Below are 14,602 nucleotides of genomic sequence, written 5' to 3'. Positions count from 1 at the left end.
GGGAGAGAGGGAGAGAGGGAGAGAGGGAGAGAGGGAGAGAGGGAGGGAAAGAGAGACTCAAGCAGGCTCCGCACCCAATGCAGAGCCCAACCCAGGGCTCCATCTCACAACAGTGAGATCATGACCTGAGCCCAAATCGAGTCAGCCACTTATACAGACAGCCACCCAGGTGGTGATCCTTTCTCAAGGCAGTGGAAAGAACAACATTTTAGAAAAGAATGGAGAAATTTTTATTCATGTCTGTAAAAAAATAAAAAAAAGAATCTACTAGAAACCTAACAGCATGTATTCTATGAAAGCACAACCTTTCAAAACTTGCCTCTAAAAGTTCCAAGCACAAGCTTAGCGAGTGGTTCCTTAAGCTTCCACAGAATGCCTCACAGCTGGGGTCACTGTTAATTATTCCAAGCAGCTCTCACCATGAGAACTTCAAAGAGTCTCCCCAGCCACTCTCCAGTGCTCTAGGAAGCTTCTATCTTTTCACCAAACCATTTACAAGGCTTGGAAACATTGAAAACATCTTTCATCTTTTCAGTTCCTCTGTGGTTAGTCATGTTTTTGTGTAATTCCATGTTTAGTCCAGTGCCATTTTCTGCAAATCTGCTTTGCAGGCAAGCATGTGAATACGGTCAGCTTTACTGTGTTCTTCAAGTTCAATAACGAAAAATCTGTGTTAGGGTGAAGGCAAACATACATCCTCAGATCCAATTCAAGCATTTATATAAACTGAATTTGAAACATTTTGTTGGAGACTTGGGTTCTTTCTTATTTATAGGATAGAAGAGTCTAGAGAAAGATAATTGTTTCAGTCCGTTATCACTGGTTCTTAGAAATTTTTAAACCTAAACAGTAGGTCTTTCAACTTCTGATTGACCTTATGATACAGACACAAAGAGAAGGAATAGGATGTAACAGGGATAGCCTCCAGGGTCTGCCCACCTGGCATCTGAAAAACCTTTGCATGTAGACCATAAAGCCTGAAATTTTGAGCTCAAGATCCATCCATTCATTTCTTCCACTATTCAAAGAAAATTAACAGAATTCCCACAGTCTTCCAGGCACAATGCTGAGAGCAGGAAAGATGCTGGAGTTATTAAGTTCAATAAAATCCTAAACTGCTTTTTACTTTTTTAAATTTTATTTATTATTTTTTAATGCTTCTTCTTGAGAGAGAGAGAGAGAGCGAGCCAGCGAGTATGTGTGGGGAGGGGCAGAGAGTGAGGGAGAAAGAAAATCTGAAGCAGGCTCCACATTTTCAATGCAAAGCCGGATGTGGGGCTTGAACCCACTAATATAAGTTCATGACCTGAGCCGAAGTCGGACTCAGGCTCAACTGACTGAGCCACCCAGGTTCCCCCAAATCCTAAACAGCTTTTTAAAGAAACCCATACATTTGTCAGAAGAGAACGAGAAAGAATGAATACATAGAGAGCACATGAAAAATGTTATGAAACTAAGAGGTATAGAAACATACTGGTAACAGGGAAGTCCACAGGTGGACTATGAAGGGCTTTAGGAAGGGGAGGATATCAGAAACTTGCCAGCTACAGAAGATGTAGGAGAGGAGCAAGAACACCAGGTCAAAGGAAGGAATAAGAAAGAGGAGGAGTTTCATATGACTACAACAGTAGATGGTCTAAAAGCAAAAACTAAAAAGTAAAGGTTTTCAAAGTCCATTTTGCTTCACTAATAAATGTGGATTTTATCCTACTATCAACAGAATATTAATCAAGGACCTTAAACAAAGGAGTAAAACAATGGCCATCCTGACAGGAGTAGGCAAACTGACTGCAAATGGTAGAGACTGGGCCAGGGAAAGTTCACTCAAGAAGCTACTGTGCTCAAGGTGAAAATGGAAAAAGCATGAGAATCATTAAGGTGAAAATGGAAAAATTATGAGAATCATTACGGCATTACTTCCAGGTAAAGTTCACATACCCTGAGTGGGGCCAATTTTTATCATTCAAATTTCTATTGGTATAAATGAATTTACAGTCATTCTTTCGAGGGGTGCCTGGGTTGCAGAGTCGGTTGGAAGTCAACTCTTGATTTCAGCTCAGGTCATGATCCCACAGTTGTGGCATCAGGCCATGCTCAGTGTGGAGCCTGCTTAAGATATTTTCTCTCTCTCTCTTTCTCTCTCTCTCTCTCTCTCTCTTTCTGTCTCTCTCCCTCCCTCCCCCTTCTCTCTCTTATCTCTTCCCCACAAGCGCACTTACTCTCTCTTACTCTCTAAAAAAACAAAACAAAAACAAAAAACAAACAACAACAAAAACATATTTTCTTTGCAAAAGACAAATGCTGCAAAGAAATAAGACCATGAGAAAGAAGATGCCAGAGGACCAGGATGATGGAGGGAAAAAGTAGGGCAAAAGTCAGTGAGATATGGCCTACTTTGAAATTTTACTTCACATCAAGTATATATCTTATTTTAATGTTATAGGGAAGTTCTGATTCAGGATGGCAATGTAGAAAGATCCTGAACTCATGGACACACTGAATCTACAGATACATATGGAATAATTTCCTGTGAAAAAAACTAAAATTGGCAGTGACCCCTTCACATTGAACAAAGGAGAGGAAAATGACATGGAAGCAAATAGGAAATGCTGACAAACAGTCTCTCCATAATCTTTACCTCCCACGCTGGTGCACTGACCTAGAATCAGGAGAAAACGCAAAACCCAAAGCTTCTTCCTGAGGAGTGAGACGTTTGCACCCTATACTGGACACTCCAATTTTTAACACTGAGAGACAACTCTGCAAACATTTGGCTTTGAAGACAAATGGGGTTTGTGCCCATGAGACCTGGCAAACTGAGAGTGCATTAAAAGCTGGAACATAAGACCTGAAACTATAATACTCCTAGAAGAAAACATAGGTGGTAATTTCCATGACATTAGTCTTGACAATAATTTTTTGGACATGACAGCAAAATAACAACAAAAGCAAAATGAGCAAGTGGGACTACAGCAAACCAAAAAGCTTCTGCATGGCAGAGGAACCCATCAGCAAAACGGAAAGGCAACCCAAGGAATGGGAGAAAATATTTGCAAATCGTACATCTGTAAGGACTTAATATCCAAAATACGCTAAGAACTCCTACAACTCAATAACAACAAAACAAACAATCTGACTAAAAATGAGCAGGAGATCTGAATTAGACCTTTCAGATTTTCCAAAGAAGGCATACAAATGGCCAAAAAGTACATGAAAAGATGCTCGATATCACTCATCATCAGGGAAGTGCAAATTAAAACCACAATGAGATCTCACCTCACACCCCTCAGAATGGCTATTATCAAAAAGACAAGACGCTACCACATGGTGGCGACATGGTAGAGAAAGGGGAGACTTTGTGCACTGTTGATGGGAATGTAAATTGCTGCTGCAGCTACTGTAGAAAACCATACAGAGGTTCCTCAAAAAATTAAAAATAGAACTACTATATGATCCATCAATTCCACTTCTGGGTATTTATCTGAAGAAAATGAAAACACTAACTCAATAACATATCTGCATCTCCAAGTTCACTGCACCATTATTTTACAATAGCCAAGATATAGAAATAACCCAAGTCCCTCAGTGGATGAACGGATAAAGACATTGCATATATATCACATGCACACCAACAATAGAATATTATTCATCCATGAAAAATGAAATACTGCCATTCACAAGGATATGGATTGACTTTGAGGGCATTATGCCAAGTGAAATGAGTGAGACAGAACAAGACAAATACTGTGTAATTCTCAAAAACAAATAAAACAAGCTCATAGATACAGGGAACAGATTTGTGTTTGCCAGAGGTGGGGGGTAAGGGGTGGGCAAAATGGTTGAAAGGAGTCAAAAGGTACAAAATTCCAACTATAAAATAAATAAGAAGTGGGGATGTAATGAACTGCATGGTGACTATAGATAACACTACTATATTATATACTTGAAAGTTGTTAAGAGAATAGAAGTTCTCATCATAAGAGAAAGAAAATTTTGTAACTAACCATGTATGGTGACAATGTCAACAAGACTTGTTGGGTTGATTTTTGCAATATACACAAATACTGAATCATGTTGCACACCTGAAACTAATACAACATTGTATGTATGTGATTATACCTCCGTAAAGAAAATCAGGTCATAGGTGCTCTGATGAGTTTTTTGTAGTGCAGAACGATGAGGAGAATGGGAACCACAGACATTTTGACTTTCTTTTCACCGTGTGCAAATACACAGTGTGCAAACAGCACAGTCATGTGTGGTGGGCCTGTTTCCATACACAGAAGTTTAGCATTTAAAAAGAATCAAACTCTAGTTCATACCCTATAAATTTAAAATAAATAGTGCTTAACACACTAAAGCTTGACAGAGTAAAAAAGACATTTCCAGCCTTTTCCTTGTAAGTTAAAATAAAACTATACTTATTTTTTTAAGTTTATTTATTTTGAGAAAGAGAGTGTAAGCAGGAGAGAGGGAGAGAGAGAATCCCCAGCAGGCCTGGACTGTCAGCACAAAGCTTGATGCGGGGCTCAATTTCAAGAACTGTGAGATCATGACCCGAGCCAAAATCGAGTTGGATGCTTCATTGACTGAGCCAGCCAGTCACCCCAAAACAATACTTAATTAATAATGGAAATTCAGTAGAATGGCAAAACACTATAATTATATAGATAGAAGATATGAGTTACTAGTTATTTTTACCCTCATAGTTATGGGAAAGAAATGGAGAATAAGAAAGATTGAAAATCTCTGCAAGGCAATCCAGTATAAATTCAAGGCCAAGACCCCAGTTCAAAGTCCATGCCCCTTCCTGAAACTACAATGCTGTCTTACATTCTCAGATTCTATTACTTTACTAACCCTATGTTGTGCTTTCTTAAAATGAATTGAACTACTCCTGGGAGAACAGGAAAACAAGGCTTATCCTCGTTTCAGTGTCATTCTGCTAAGATCACATGGTGATGTCCATTTAAGGTCATAATGATTGAAGGAGCAACTTCCCATGAAGGCCTGCTTTGCCTTGTACAGGCAGCAAATGGGACCGCCTTACCACAAGCTTCTTGAGGACAGAGAACGGTTCTTATTGCTCTTTATTTCCATAGTACAGAGATGCTGCCTGGAACATATAGGCAATTAATACTTGTTGAACGGCTGAATTAAATTATAAGTGCATAGTTACAAAGTTTTCCCCACAGCCCCTCTTGTATCTGAGTGTCCATACGAATATATGAAAATGTATGAGTTACAACTTCCTACACTTACTCATCCAAACCGTGGTGTCTACAGAAATGGGGATGACGAAAAATTGGGGAGACAGTGCCCTGGATTCTCCAAGAAAGGAAAATATCTCCGCACCCACTGTCTCTGTGTTCTGTGGAACAAACTACTTGCATAAGCTAGGGACACATCAGGCTCATAATAGTGGGTTCTAAGAACCTGCCTTGTGCTGGGCAATTTGTATACATGGTAACCATGAATGGCATAGAAACTGAGTACAACTGGCTTGCTCGAGGTCATACACGTTTAAAGAGGCAGGACAGGAATTCCAGCCAGAACTCCTTGAGTCCAGGATTCATGCTTTTCCCACTGCAACACAGTACTTTTCACCATATGTTAAAATATACAATTATATAATGATAACTATATCATGGTAAAACAGCAGTCAATTTAAGTAGCATTCAATCAGGATTACAAATCTCATACAATGGAATTCTTTACCTGCACTAACACGATTGCTTTCAGTTCTTTCTTCTTTCAGACAATGTTATTTGAACAATTAAAAAACAGTTTAAAAAATGTGGGATGATAGGTTATGAAAGAGTTCAGTGATGTGTTCAAATTAAATAATAATTTATCAAAAAAAACTAATTGCCCACCAGATTTACAAGTGACCTACAAAACTTGTAAATGCTTCCGAAGCATACACAAATTAGCATGGCTGCCTTATAAGGCAGGAAGGTGCACTGTGCCATCAGGCACCCACAGAGGGAGCACCCTGCAAGTCTGAGACAACAGCATTCCTGAATGTTTAGCTCTCATCTGCATTTACATCTCCTGTGTTAGCACCTATAAGTGAACTGTGCAGAGACTTACACAAACACAATAATCATCAAAGATTTTTACTCTAGCAGCACGGTGCTGGAGAATGCAAAAGATACACCATTACAGAAATAAAAGACGGTGGAGTTGGCAGTCTGGAATAGTTAAGTCCTTGTGGAGACATTGCATTTGTAAAGTTCTTTCTGCCAGTACTACACTCATCACTTTCTAGAAAGTGCTATAATGACACTGTTCAATGTGAGAACTGTTTCTAAAGTATATGAAAATGCCTTGGGTGCTGCATTTCACTATTTATTTCAGACTAAATAGAAGACTTTATACACTACAGAAAACTCTTTCTGCTCCACACTGTTCTTCCCATAGACTTCACAGTCTACTCCGCCCCTACTCTCTGGTCTCCAGAAGCTAAGAGAAGGGTGGACTTTCCAGTCACCCAGCATTGGCTAGGAGCTGGGGGGGGGAGGGGTGGGGAGAAGAAAGTGGGAACAAAGAGCCATGAATGACCCTCCACCCTTCTATTCACTTTCCCACTCTGGGGTTAAGGTTGTACTGCCTGCTATCAGTGACACAGAAATAATAACAGAGGAATAATTGCTGACAGCAGCAGTGAACTTTGATTCTCAACTCCCACACACCCTGCAGGCATCCTAACATGATGATAATCATGGTAACAGTACTGTCCTCTTACAGAATTGTGCCCAAGCCTCTGATAGTATCAAGAGTTTTCTGTGGCTCCTTTGAGTCTCGAAAGGGTGTAAAACAGCATGCAAATGATGCTTTTATTGGAAGTATCCTCTGGTGAATTCCTGGTCTATGTGAACTTCCGCCATGTTTCAAAATGCCTTTAACAAGGTCTTCCTTTTCAGTCTCCGGGGATACTCTGACACCCAATACTGTAACTCCAACATCACAACAGATTTCTATTTTGAATCTACACCATACATATTTTAACAAATACGGATGTGTAAACATCTAGAAACTACTAAACATAATTGTTCAAGGAGACTGAGTCCAAAAGAATTTTCCTTGCACTATGTGAAAGCTATGACATGGATTTACTTTATGACTATTTTTTTTTTCTTTTATGATCCTTGAATTTGATCAGCTTCAGTGGAATGGAGAATATTTAAAAATAATACTTTTAGAGTTGTTGGCTTTTGAGAAACTTTGGTAAATTGTTATACCTAATATTTTTATTAGAATTTCTAAAATCTCTTTATGCATCAATACAACCAGACCTTTAACATATCTACTTTTTCCTCCAAATAAACAATTTTAAGAAAATTTTTGTTATTTTGTAAGAGTACATAAACCTATTGTAATGTGTGCTTTAACCAATTAGCTAGACAAAACATTTTTAGTATAGCATGACTATAAGTAAAAAAAAAAAAAAAAAAAAAAAAAAAAAAAAGTCTAACGGTTTCTATTTATTTCAGTCACATCACTAAATTCAAAACATTTAGTCATGTGATTGTGGAAGTTAGCTCATATGAGTAGCTTCATAATATCTGAACTACTGTGTATTCTACTGCTAACAAATTTATTTGTTGCACCAGGTATCAACCAGCATAACCATTTCAAATTCAAAAACTGAAAAAAACCATTGCATCAGATTAGTTCAATACATAAATCACTGAGCACAAAAAATGGAAAATAAATTACTCGATTTTAAAATGTTTTCTGTCTCTGTACTCTTTAAATTAATCCTATATTTCATATTAGTTTCCTGTTACTATAAAATGTGTAAACTTGACTGATACCATAACGGAAGATGAGCTAAAATAATTGACAGGAATCAAATGTGTCTAAACTTAATTGTTATAAGATCTTTTACACATAAATGTGTAAAAGCGTGCTACTTGTGTGTGTGCATACACACACACAAAATAAAGTCACAAATATCTATTCACTTTAAAAGCCAATGGCATCACTAAAAAACTAAATATGAGATATATTTCCAATAGTATTCCTTTTAAAATATTTCACACTATTTAATAGACAACATTCCAAATATATGTATATCATCCAACTCATTTTTTAACTGTCAATGTGTTCATATGAATCAATTATAGAACTATAACAAAAATAAGACTATTACAATGTACCCTGGCATAAAAGAGGCACTGATAAATTTCTGTCATTGAGGCAAATTTTAAGCTCATCAAGGTGAAATAATAATAATACTGCAGCTAGTTATAAATTATAATTTAGACTAACATGGTTGATCTCTTTGCTCTTTATATGATTTGAATAAGGTTATTTTGAGATACATTAGCAGTATTAGATATCTACATGCACTTGATTTATCAACCACAGTTTTTATAAAATTACTTCTTCATGTTTAAACAAATGTATTTTTAACAGAAGTGCTATATCACAATTTAAAAAAGAAATTCTTCTCCTTTTTAATGCAACATTAATGAAGCACACCTAACATTGTTACCTAGCTGGAAAAAAATGTTTTTTAAATCCCCATTACGTTTCTGCTGTGTATATATGTGAGTATGTGTGCTAATTGAATATATGTATTCAGCTCCATTAGCCCTTCTAAGAGTATCAAATAGGCATTCATTTCCATCTAATTGGAAAAATCAAAATGCTTTATAGATAAGGCAGAAAGTAACAAGGGCAATTTTTTTGTTGTTTAAATTATGTTGCCCTTTAAATCATATTGCACAAACCTGAATAGAAATAAAAAGTTTCTAACGTTACAAATTGCAGCATGTAAATATTTCCACTAGGCAAATTTTCAAGACAAACTGGACAGCCATCAGTGAAAGCAGGTCTGTACTATCTTGGCTACAAAACTGGAAGACGAGAATTTTAATACAAAAGACCTCTTCAGATAAAACCCAGCTTTTCAGCCAAAGACATCGCCTTTCTCTTCCCCAAAATACCTAGCCAGCTCATTTCTAGATGTTGTGAGTTCTTTCCTGACACAGAAAAATTATTGGATCTTCTTCATTCTTTACTCTTATCCAAAGTCAAATTACTCAAAATTCAATCTTTTTAATGCACCAAGGATGAGTGAATATCTAAAAGTTTATCCAAAGTTTAATAGAGAAAAAGAACCAACTCCATCCAGAGAGTTTATATAGACATTCAGAAAGACAGCACTAGTGATGATATAACCTAGAATAAACAGAATATTTCCAAAGTAGTGGAGTTAAATAAACCTTCCAAATTTCTATGTATGCCTTTACTAATACCTTGGAAATGATTCCACTGATAAAAGGTAAGCTAACCATTTTGGGTAATACCAAATACTACTATCTCAATCAGTTAAAACTTCAAAAGCACTTTGGTGGTAAATGGCAAGGACCTAAAATTCCACTATCCCAGCCCAAATTTTACTAACTTCTATAATTTACTTTCTCAACCCCAAATATTACAATAGCGCTACAACACACATTTGAGAAAGTAAAGAGTTCCCACCAGGTTTTTGCAACAGGAAAAAAAAAAATTTCCCCATTGAAAACTACATGAACAAGATAACTATGTGAAACTAAGAAATGGTAAAAGGTATTGTATAAACAATTCCAAACTCTCCCTGTAACATACTAATCACAAGCTCAAAGACAGTTAATATTTCCTCATCAAAAATGTTCTTGAGTAGAGATTTATCATTTTTTGAAAGGTCATACAAAATTAATCCCTTAATAATCACACAACTTTCTTCACAGTTCACAGGAACAGCAACTTATTAAAGCAGAGACACGCATTAACACATTTGGAAACTTCAGGTGATTTATTCTTTTATCTCAATATCTAACAATTGATATAGATTAGATATAAACTCTAGATAGATATATACTCTAATAAGTACCACATCAAGGTAAAACAGTAAGTTTGGAAATTTAAAACGTCTAAATATTTCTTCCATGTCTCTTATTGGTATTTTATTATTGTCTTACCTCAATGATTTTGTCATGAATCTCCAGGCCATCTGCTCTGTCGGCAGGTCCATTTTCCAAAATTTTTGAAACGTAAATTCCTTCCTTTGATGTTTCTTCCTTATTATTCTATAAAAAATATAACTGTTAGCAGTGAGAAAGATACCAATACAATCTTAAGTTAGATAAAGTCAATTTAGTAAATGTAACATTGGCAATCCTCACTAAACATTCAACTCTCTCCCTTAGCTGGGGATTTGGCACTGAATTTTAACTTACTTAATACCAAATAGTCATTAATCAAGATGGCAGCTTTAATGAATGAGTCCAGCATCTCTGACAAGATTATCCATTTACTTCATGTTTTTGGGTATACATAAAAAGCCATGAGGAAAGGGTATGTACAAGGTGATATTGACTGGCTCCTAAGTATTATTTATAAAACATCTTACTTCTAGACAGATATAGCAATTAAAAAGGGCTACAGGAAAACAAAACGCATATCCAGTCTCACTGTATAACTGGTTTGAGATGTGGTCACAGCTTTGAAAATATAATTTAGCCTCATGATGTGACAGATTTGGAAATACAGCTCGCACTGTATCTATTCACAGGGCAGACTAGGAGCTCGCTCAAGTGTAAAATCCCAAAAGATCAACTCTAACTGCAAGAGAACCCATTCAAGGCTAATCGTTACACATTTCCAGGTGCAATGAGCCTAATGATTAGTTAAATCTCAACCATATAACCAGTATAATACAAACAGGACATTTTAGCCAGTCATGGAAAAACAATTATATTGCAGAACTTATCTAGGTAAGATGCCTGACATACTGTAATCATCATTTTAAATGTCAATTTACTTCATGGCAGGTTAAATAAAATTATTTCTCCTTACTTAGCCTTCCTTAACATGAATTTGAAGAGCCTCTTAAAAAAGGCCAATGTCATTTAAATGTCAAACACCTAACTTGCATTTTATAAAAAATATTCCTTAGGGGCAAAGAAAACAAAAATGATATGATGAAAGACTTCTTTTCATAATAAATGGGGACTGTTCTAGAAACAGAAGCACAGCAGTCATTTGTTACTAGGTTTTTGAAATACTAAACAATAAGAAAAAAAAATGTCATTGCCATCCTGACCTAAACATAGCATATGGCCAACAACTAAAAGATAGTTTCCTTAGACAACATCTGTAATGCAAGATTCAAAAATTTCATGGCATTTTATTAAGAAAATTAAAGAACATGCATCTTTTTAAAGTTCACCACCTTTTTCTAGTTACAGTGAAAATTGAGTTGATGTATTTGGAGGATATAAAAGAACTCTGCATCTACAGTGTCTGGTTTAAGTTTGTAAGTCATGTACTTTGAAAACAATTGGCATCAATGTAGAAAATATTATTCGTTCAATTAAATAAAGGATTTGAATCTGGGGAGCCAAAAATATCTCTAATCAACCATCTTTCTTTAGCATGGTATTGCTTATATACCTATGAAAACAATGATCCCTTATTTCAACTTATTTTAACTGTTTATTCATTCAACATGCATAATAAACTGCCTGGTCTGTGTTAGCATGTGAAAATTGAGCAAACTGACTTAATAAATAGAAGGTATAATCAGGCTATCCAGTTGCCTAGTATTTTCAAATATAAATTGCCTATACACATTATTATGAAATAGGCTTAAGAAGTTTACCAATGGGGCTATACAATGTAAATAAAATGAGAAACCTACTGTGGTTTTATTAAAAGTAGCAAAGAGGGACAAGTTTGTTAGCTGTTGGGTTTTTTGGTTTGTTTTGTACTCTCAAAAAATGTAATTATGTACTGGAATATTTGCATTAAGGAATCTGATATTTGATCACAATGATTTTAAAGATTAAATCACTTGTTTTCCTCATTCAAAATCCACAAGTGAAAGCTGTCTTCTATTATTTTATAATCAAAGAGTGAGTTATGCATTAACAAGGTAGGTTACCTGATTTGGTCGACCTCCTATAATATTGAACCCCAACGTGTCATTTTCTCTTTCTAACACAATGGTGAGTGGTTTATGTTCTTCATCCTAGAAGAAAAGGGATAAAATAACTAGGTAAATAAATAAATAATTAAATAAATGCTACAACAAGCCTTTTGAAAAAAATGTAAATAAGTGAACATTTGAGAAGAAGAAAATCTTAAAATTAAGGATGGTTGAATTTGGGACATTTCTTCCTAAATGTACTTTGAAACTATGTATTTAAAAGAAACGTGCTTGTGAGAAAAGTCGCTATTTTCAAAAATGTCTGAAGACTTTGTCTTTTCACACATCAATCTATCTTTTATCCAAATGCAGCATCTAATTCTGACTTCATTGTAATTTAAAACAGATTTCTGGTGACCCTACAAGTATCCTCATTTTGTTAGAGTATAATAAAGAACCTCAGAATTATTTCATGTAAAAATCTCACATTGGAAAGTCTTGAGGGATTTAAGTAGTAGTGAGCTATTGATAAAATTCTTTCAATAGCGATATTTGGATTGTTACTGTAATGCAGGATCTAATTACAGTAATCCTAATTTTAAATAGCATTCTTACTTGGTTTTGCATAACTCCTGCAGAACTTTAAAAAGAGAGAATTTGTATTAGGTAAAACAGTATGTATTTCTTTTCCTGGCAGCCAAATAATAGTAAAACGAATAGGAATTATATCTACAACCTGTTCATTAATACAGACCAATTTAAATACAAGGTGAGATAGTGCCAGATTAGGTAAGGTTTATTCATAGCTATGGGTATTATTAACTGTCCTGCGAAATTACATATTTGGTAATTACTTCCGAATGGTAAAATTCCATAAGCACCATCATCACCTAGTCCCAGGAGCGGTTCCCAGGGAGTGCACACAGCAGCCCCTACTGGCAGTGGGAAAACATCTCTGAGGCTCCTAGAGAAGCCTTCTGATAGTCTGCAAATCAAGGGCAGTTTTTCCTCACTTCTCAGAATCACAGCTTGACTTGTTGCTTGGACTTTTCTGTCATATGATTCTAGCTGTTGTTCCATCGGCCATTGCTTCCCTACAACCTTGAAACATGGCCTGGTAACACAGCCCATTCCTGGGCCTCTCTCTGGATCTTCTCACTCTGTAAATTTACCTAGATATAAATAGGATACAGAAAGAATCAGGGATAGCATCCAGTCTCTTAAGAAGCAGTGTGCTTCCCTTTGTCAGAGCAGCAACATTTTAGCCGCTCACACTTCAGTTATCTTTTCTAGGTTCAACGGCAGAAGCTTCTCCACTCCATGCCTGAATTGGAGGCGGCGCAACGCGGTCCCAAATGGGAGTCATCCCGTATTGCTCCTCCCTGGGACAGTGAAGAATGGAAACAGCTCCTTGAATGGAGTGCAAGTCCTGCTAAATCCCTGCTCACCATGGCAGCGACCAACAATGTCAAACACTGTGTAGAAGTCCTCCAGAAGAGAAGTAACAGCTTTATAAACAAGCCTCTTCACACGGGGTGCTGCAAACAGGCTTGTTTATTCAGTCTGAAAGCGGGCAGTCCACCAGCACGGTTCGGGGCCAGCAGCTTCGACAAAGAAGGGAAACAGCCGCTGCCCACGGGCTCACAGGGCTAGTATGACCGCAGATGGATGTGGCTGCTCTCAGATTTGGTCCCCCAAGCCACACACACACACACACACACACACACTCCACCAATGATGAAATACTTAGGAAGGGAAGGATTCTTTAGGGAAGGTCGGGCTAATGAAAACTCTGCAGGTCTAAGAAATCCCATTGCTCCCTCTCCCAACTCGAGGTTTTCCTGGTTTCTCACATCCCTGATAGTCCCTGCACTGAGTAGAAGCGATGCGAGCAGTTTGGCAGGGAAACTAAGTCATTCAGAGCTAAAGGTGTGCGACTGACAAGGCCGCAGGGATGCTGGGGCAGCGGGAGAGGGGAGGCAGGGTCGGAGAAGTCCTCATTTCCTGGCTTTCCTTTTCTGATTGGCTTTAGGAACAAGCCAGAGGTGCCCCCCCGCCCCCCAAATAGCAGAGAGGATAGGGCAGGAAAGTGAAAGATAGGGAGCGAGGGGTCGGGGTGGCAAAATGAGTTTTCCTAATTCCTCCTCCGTCGAAAAGTTGGAACTGAGATCTGTTTAACTCGTTCCAATCCTAATAGAAGTGGAAGGGAGAGATCCTTCTCAAATGCAACACAAACCCATCCGAAAGGTGCTGACAGTGGAGTAGGGTCAGGGCTGGTGGATGCTTCCCACTGCATGGTAAGGACGGATGTCACCTTCTAAAGGAATCCCCAAGTACCAGAAAGAATTGGTCCTCTTTCCACCCAACCGTGCCCCAGGTGCCCGACCCCTCTGCGCTTACCGGGCCGTGGCCGTCGCCCAGGTCTCTGGCGAAGTTGCGGACGTGAGCCATGTACTGGGCGAACTTCTCCTGGTACCTGCGGGCCGAGAGCTGCACCTCGCCCTGCAGCGCCCAGAGCTGCGCCAGCAGCGCCTTCTCGCGCCGCCTCCAGGCGAGGACTCGCGGCCGGGGCCCCCGCCCGCTGCCGCCGCGGGAGCCCGGCCCGCGCCCCGCGCGCGGCCCCGCACCGGCCGGGCCCACGCTCCCCCCGCAGGTACCAGGAGAAGTTCGCCCAGTACA

At 38.0% G+C, this 14,602-nt stretch overlaps 1 protein-coding gene across 1 annotated transcript; it reads right to left on the bottom strand.

Moving 5' to 3' along the window:
* Window positions 1-9,471: 9,471 nt before the first annotated feature.
* Window positions 9,472-14,459, bottom strand: LOC125918967 (PDZ domain-containing RING finger protein 4-like). Its single transcript, XM_049625295.1, has 3 exons — window positions 14,324-14,459; window positions 11,939-12,025; window positions 9,472-10,082 (listed from the first exon to the last, which is right to left on the bottom strand). The coding sequence occupies exons 1-3, from the start codon at window positions 14,372-14,374 to the stop codon at window positions 9,963-9,965; spliced, it is 258 nt and encodes an 85-aa protein (XP_049481252.1). The 5' UTR covers window positions 14,375-14,459; the 3' UTR covers window positions 9,472-9,962.
* Window positions 14,460-14,602: the final 143 nt, after the last annotated feature.

This window comes from Panthera uncia, chromosome B4 (assembly GCF_023721935.1).
Source record: "Panthera uncia isolate 11264 chromosome B4, Puncia_PCG_1.0, whole genome shotgun sequence".
In the NCBI taxonomy this organism is placed as follows: Eukaryota; Metazoa; Chordata; class Mammalia; order Carnivora; family Felidae; genus Panthera; species Panthera uncia.
This window is presented reverse-complemented; position numbering and strand designations above follow the sequence as displayed.

Excerpts from the sequence above, each read along its gene's own strand:
- LOC125918967 (XM_049625295.1), bottom strand. The coding sequence starts at position 14,374 with ATGGCTCACGTCCGCAACTTCGCCAGAGACCTGGGCGACGGCCACGGC. Across the intron at positions 12,026-14,323 it reads TGGGCGACGGCCACGGCCCG|GATGAAGAACATAAACCACT; the intron begins GTAAGCGCAGAG and ends CTTTTCTTCTAG. Across the intron at positions 10,083-11,938 it reads TAGGAGGTCGACCAAATCAG|AATAATAAGGAAGAAACATC; the intron begins GTAACCTACCTT and ends TATTTTTTATAG.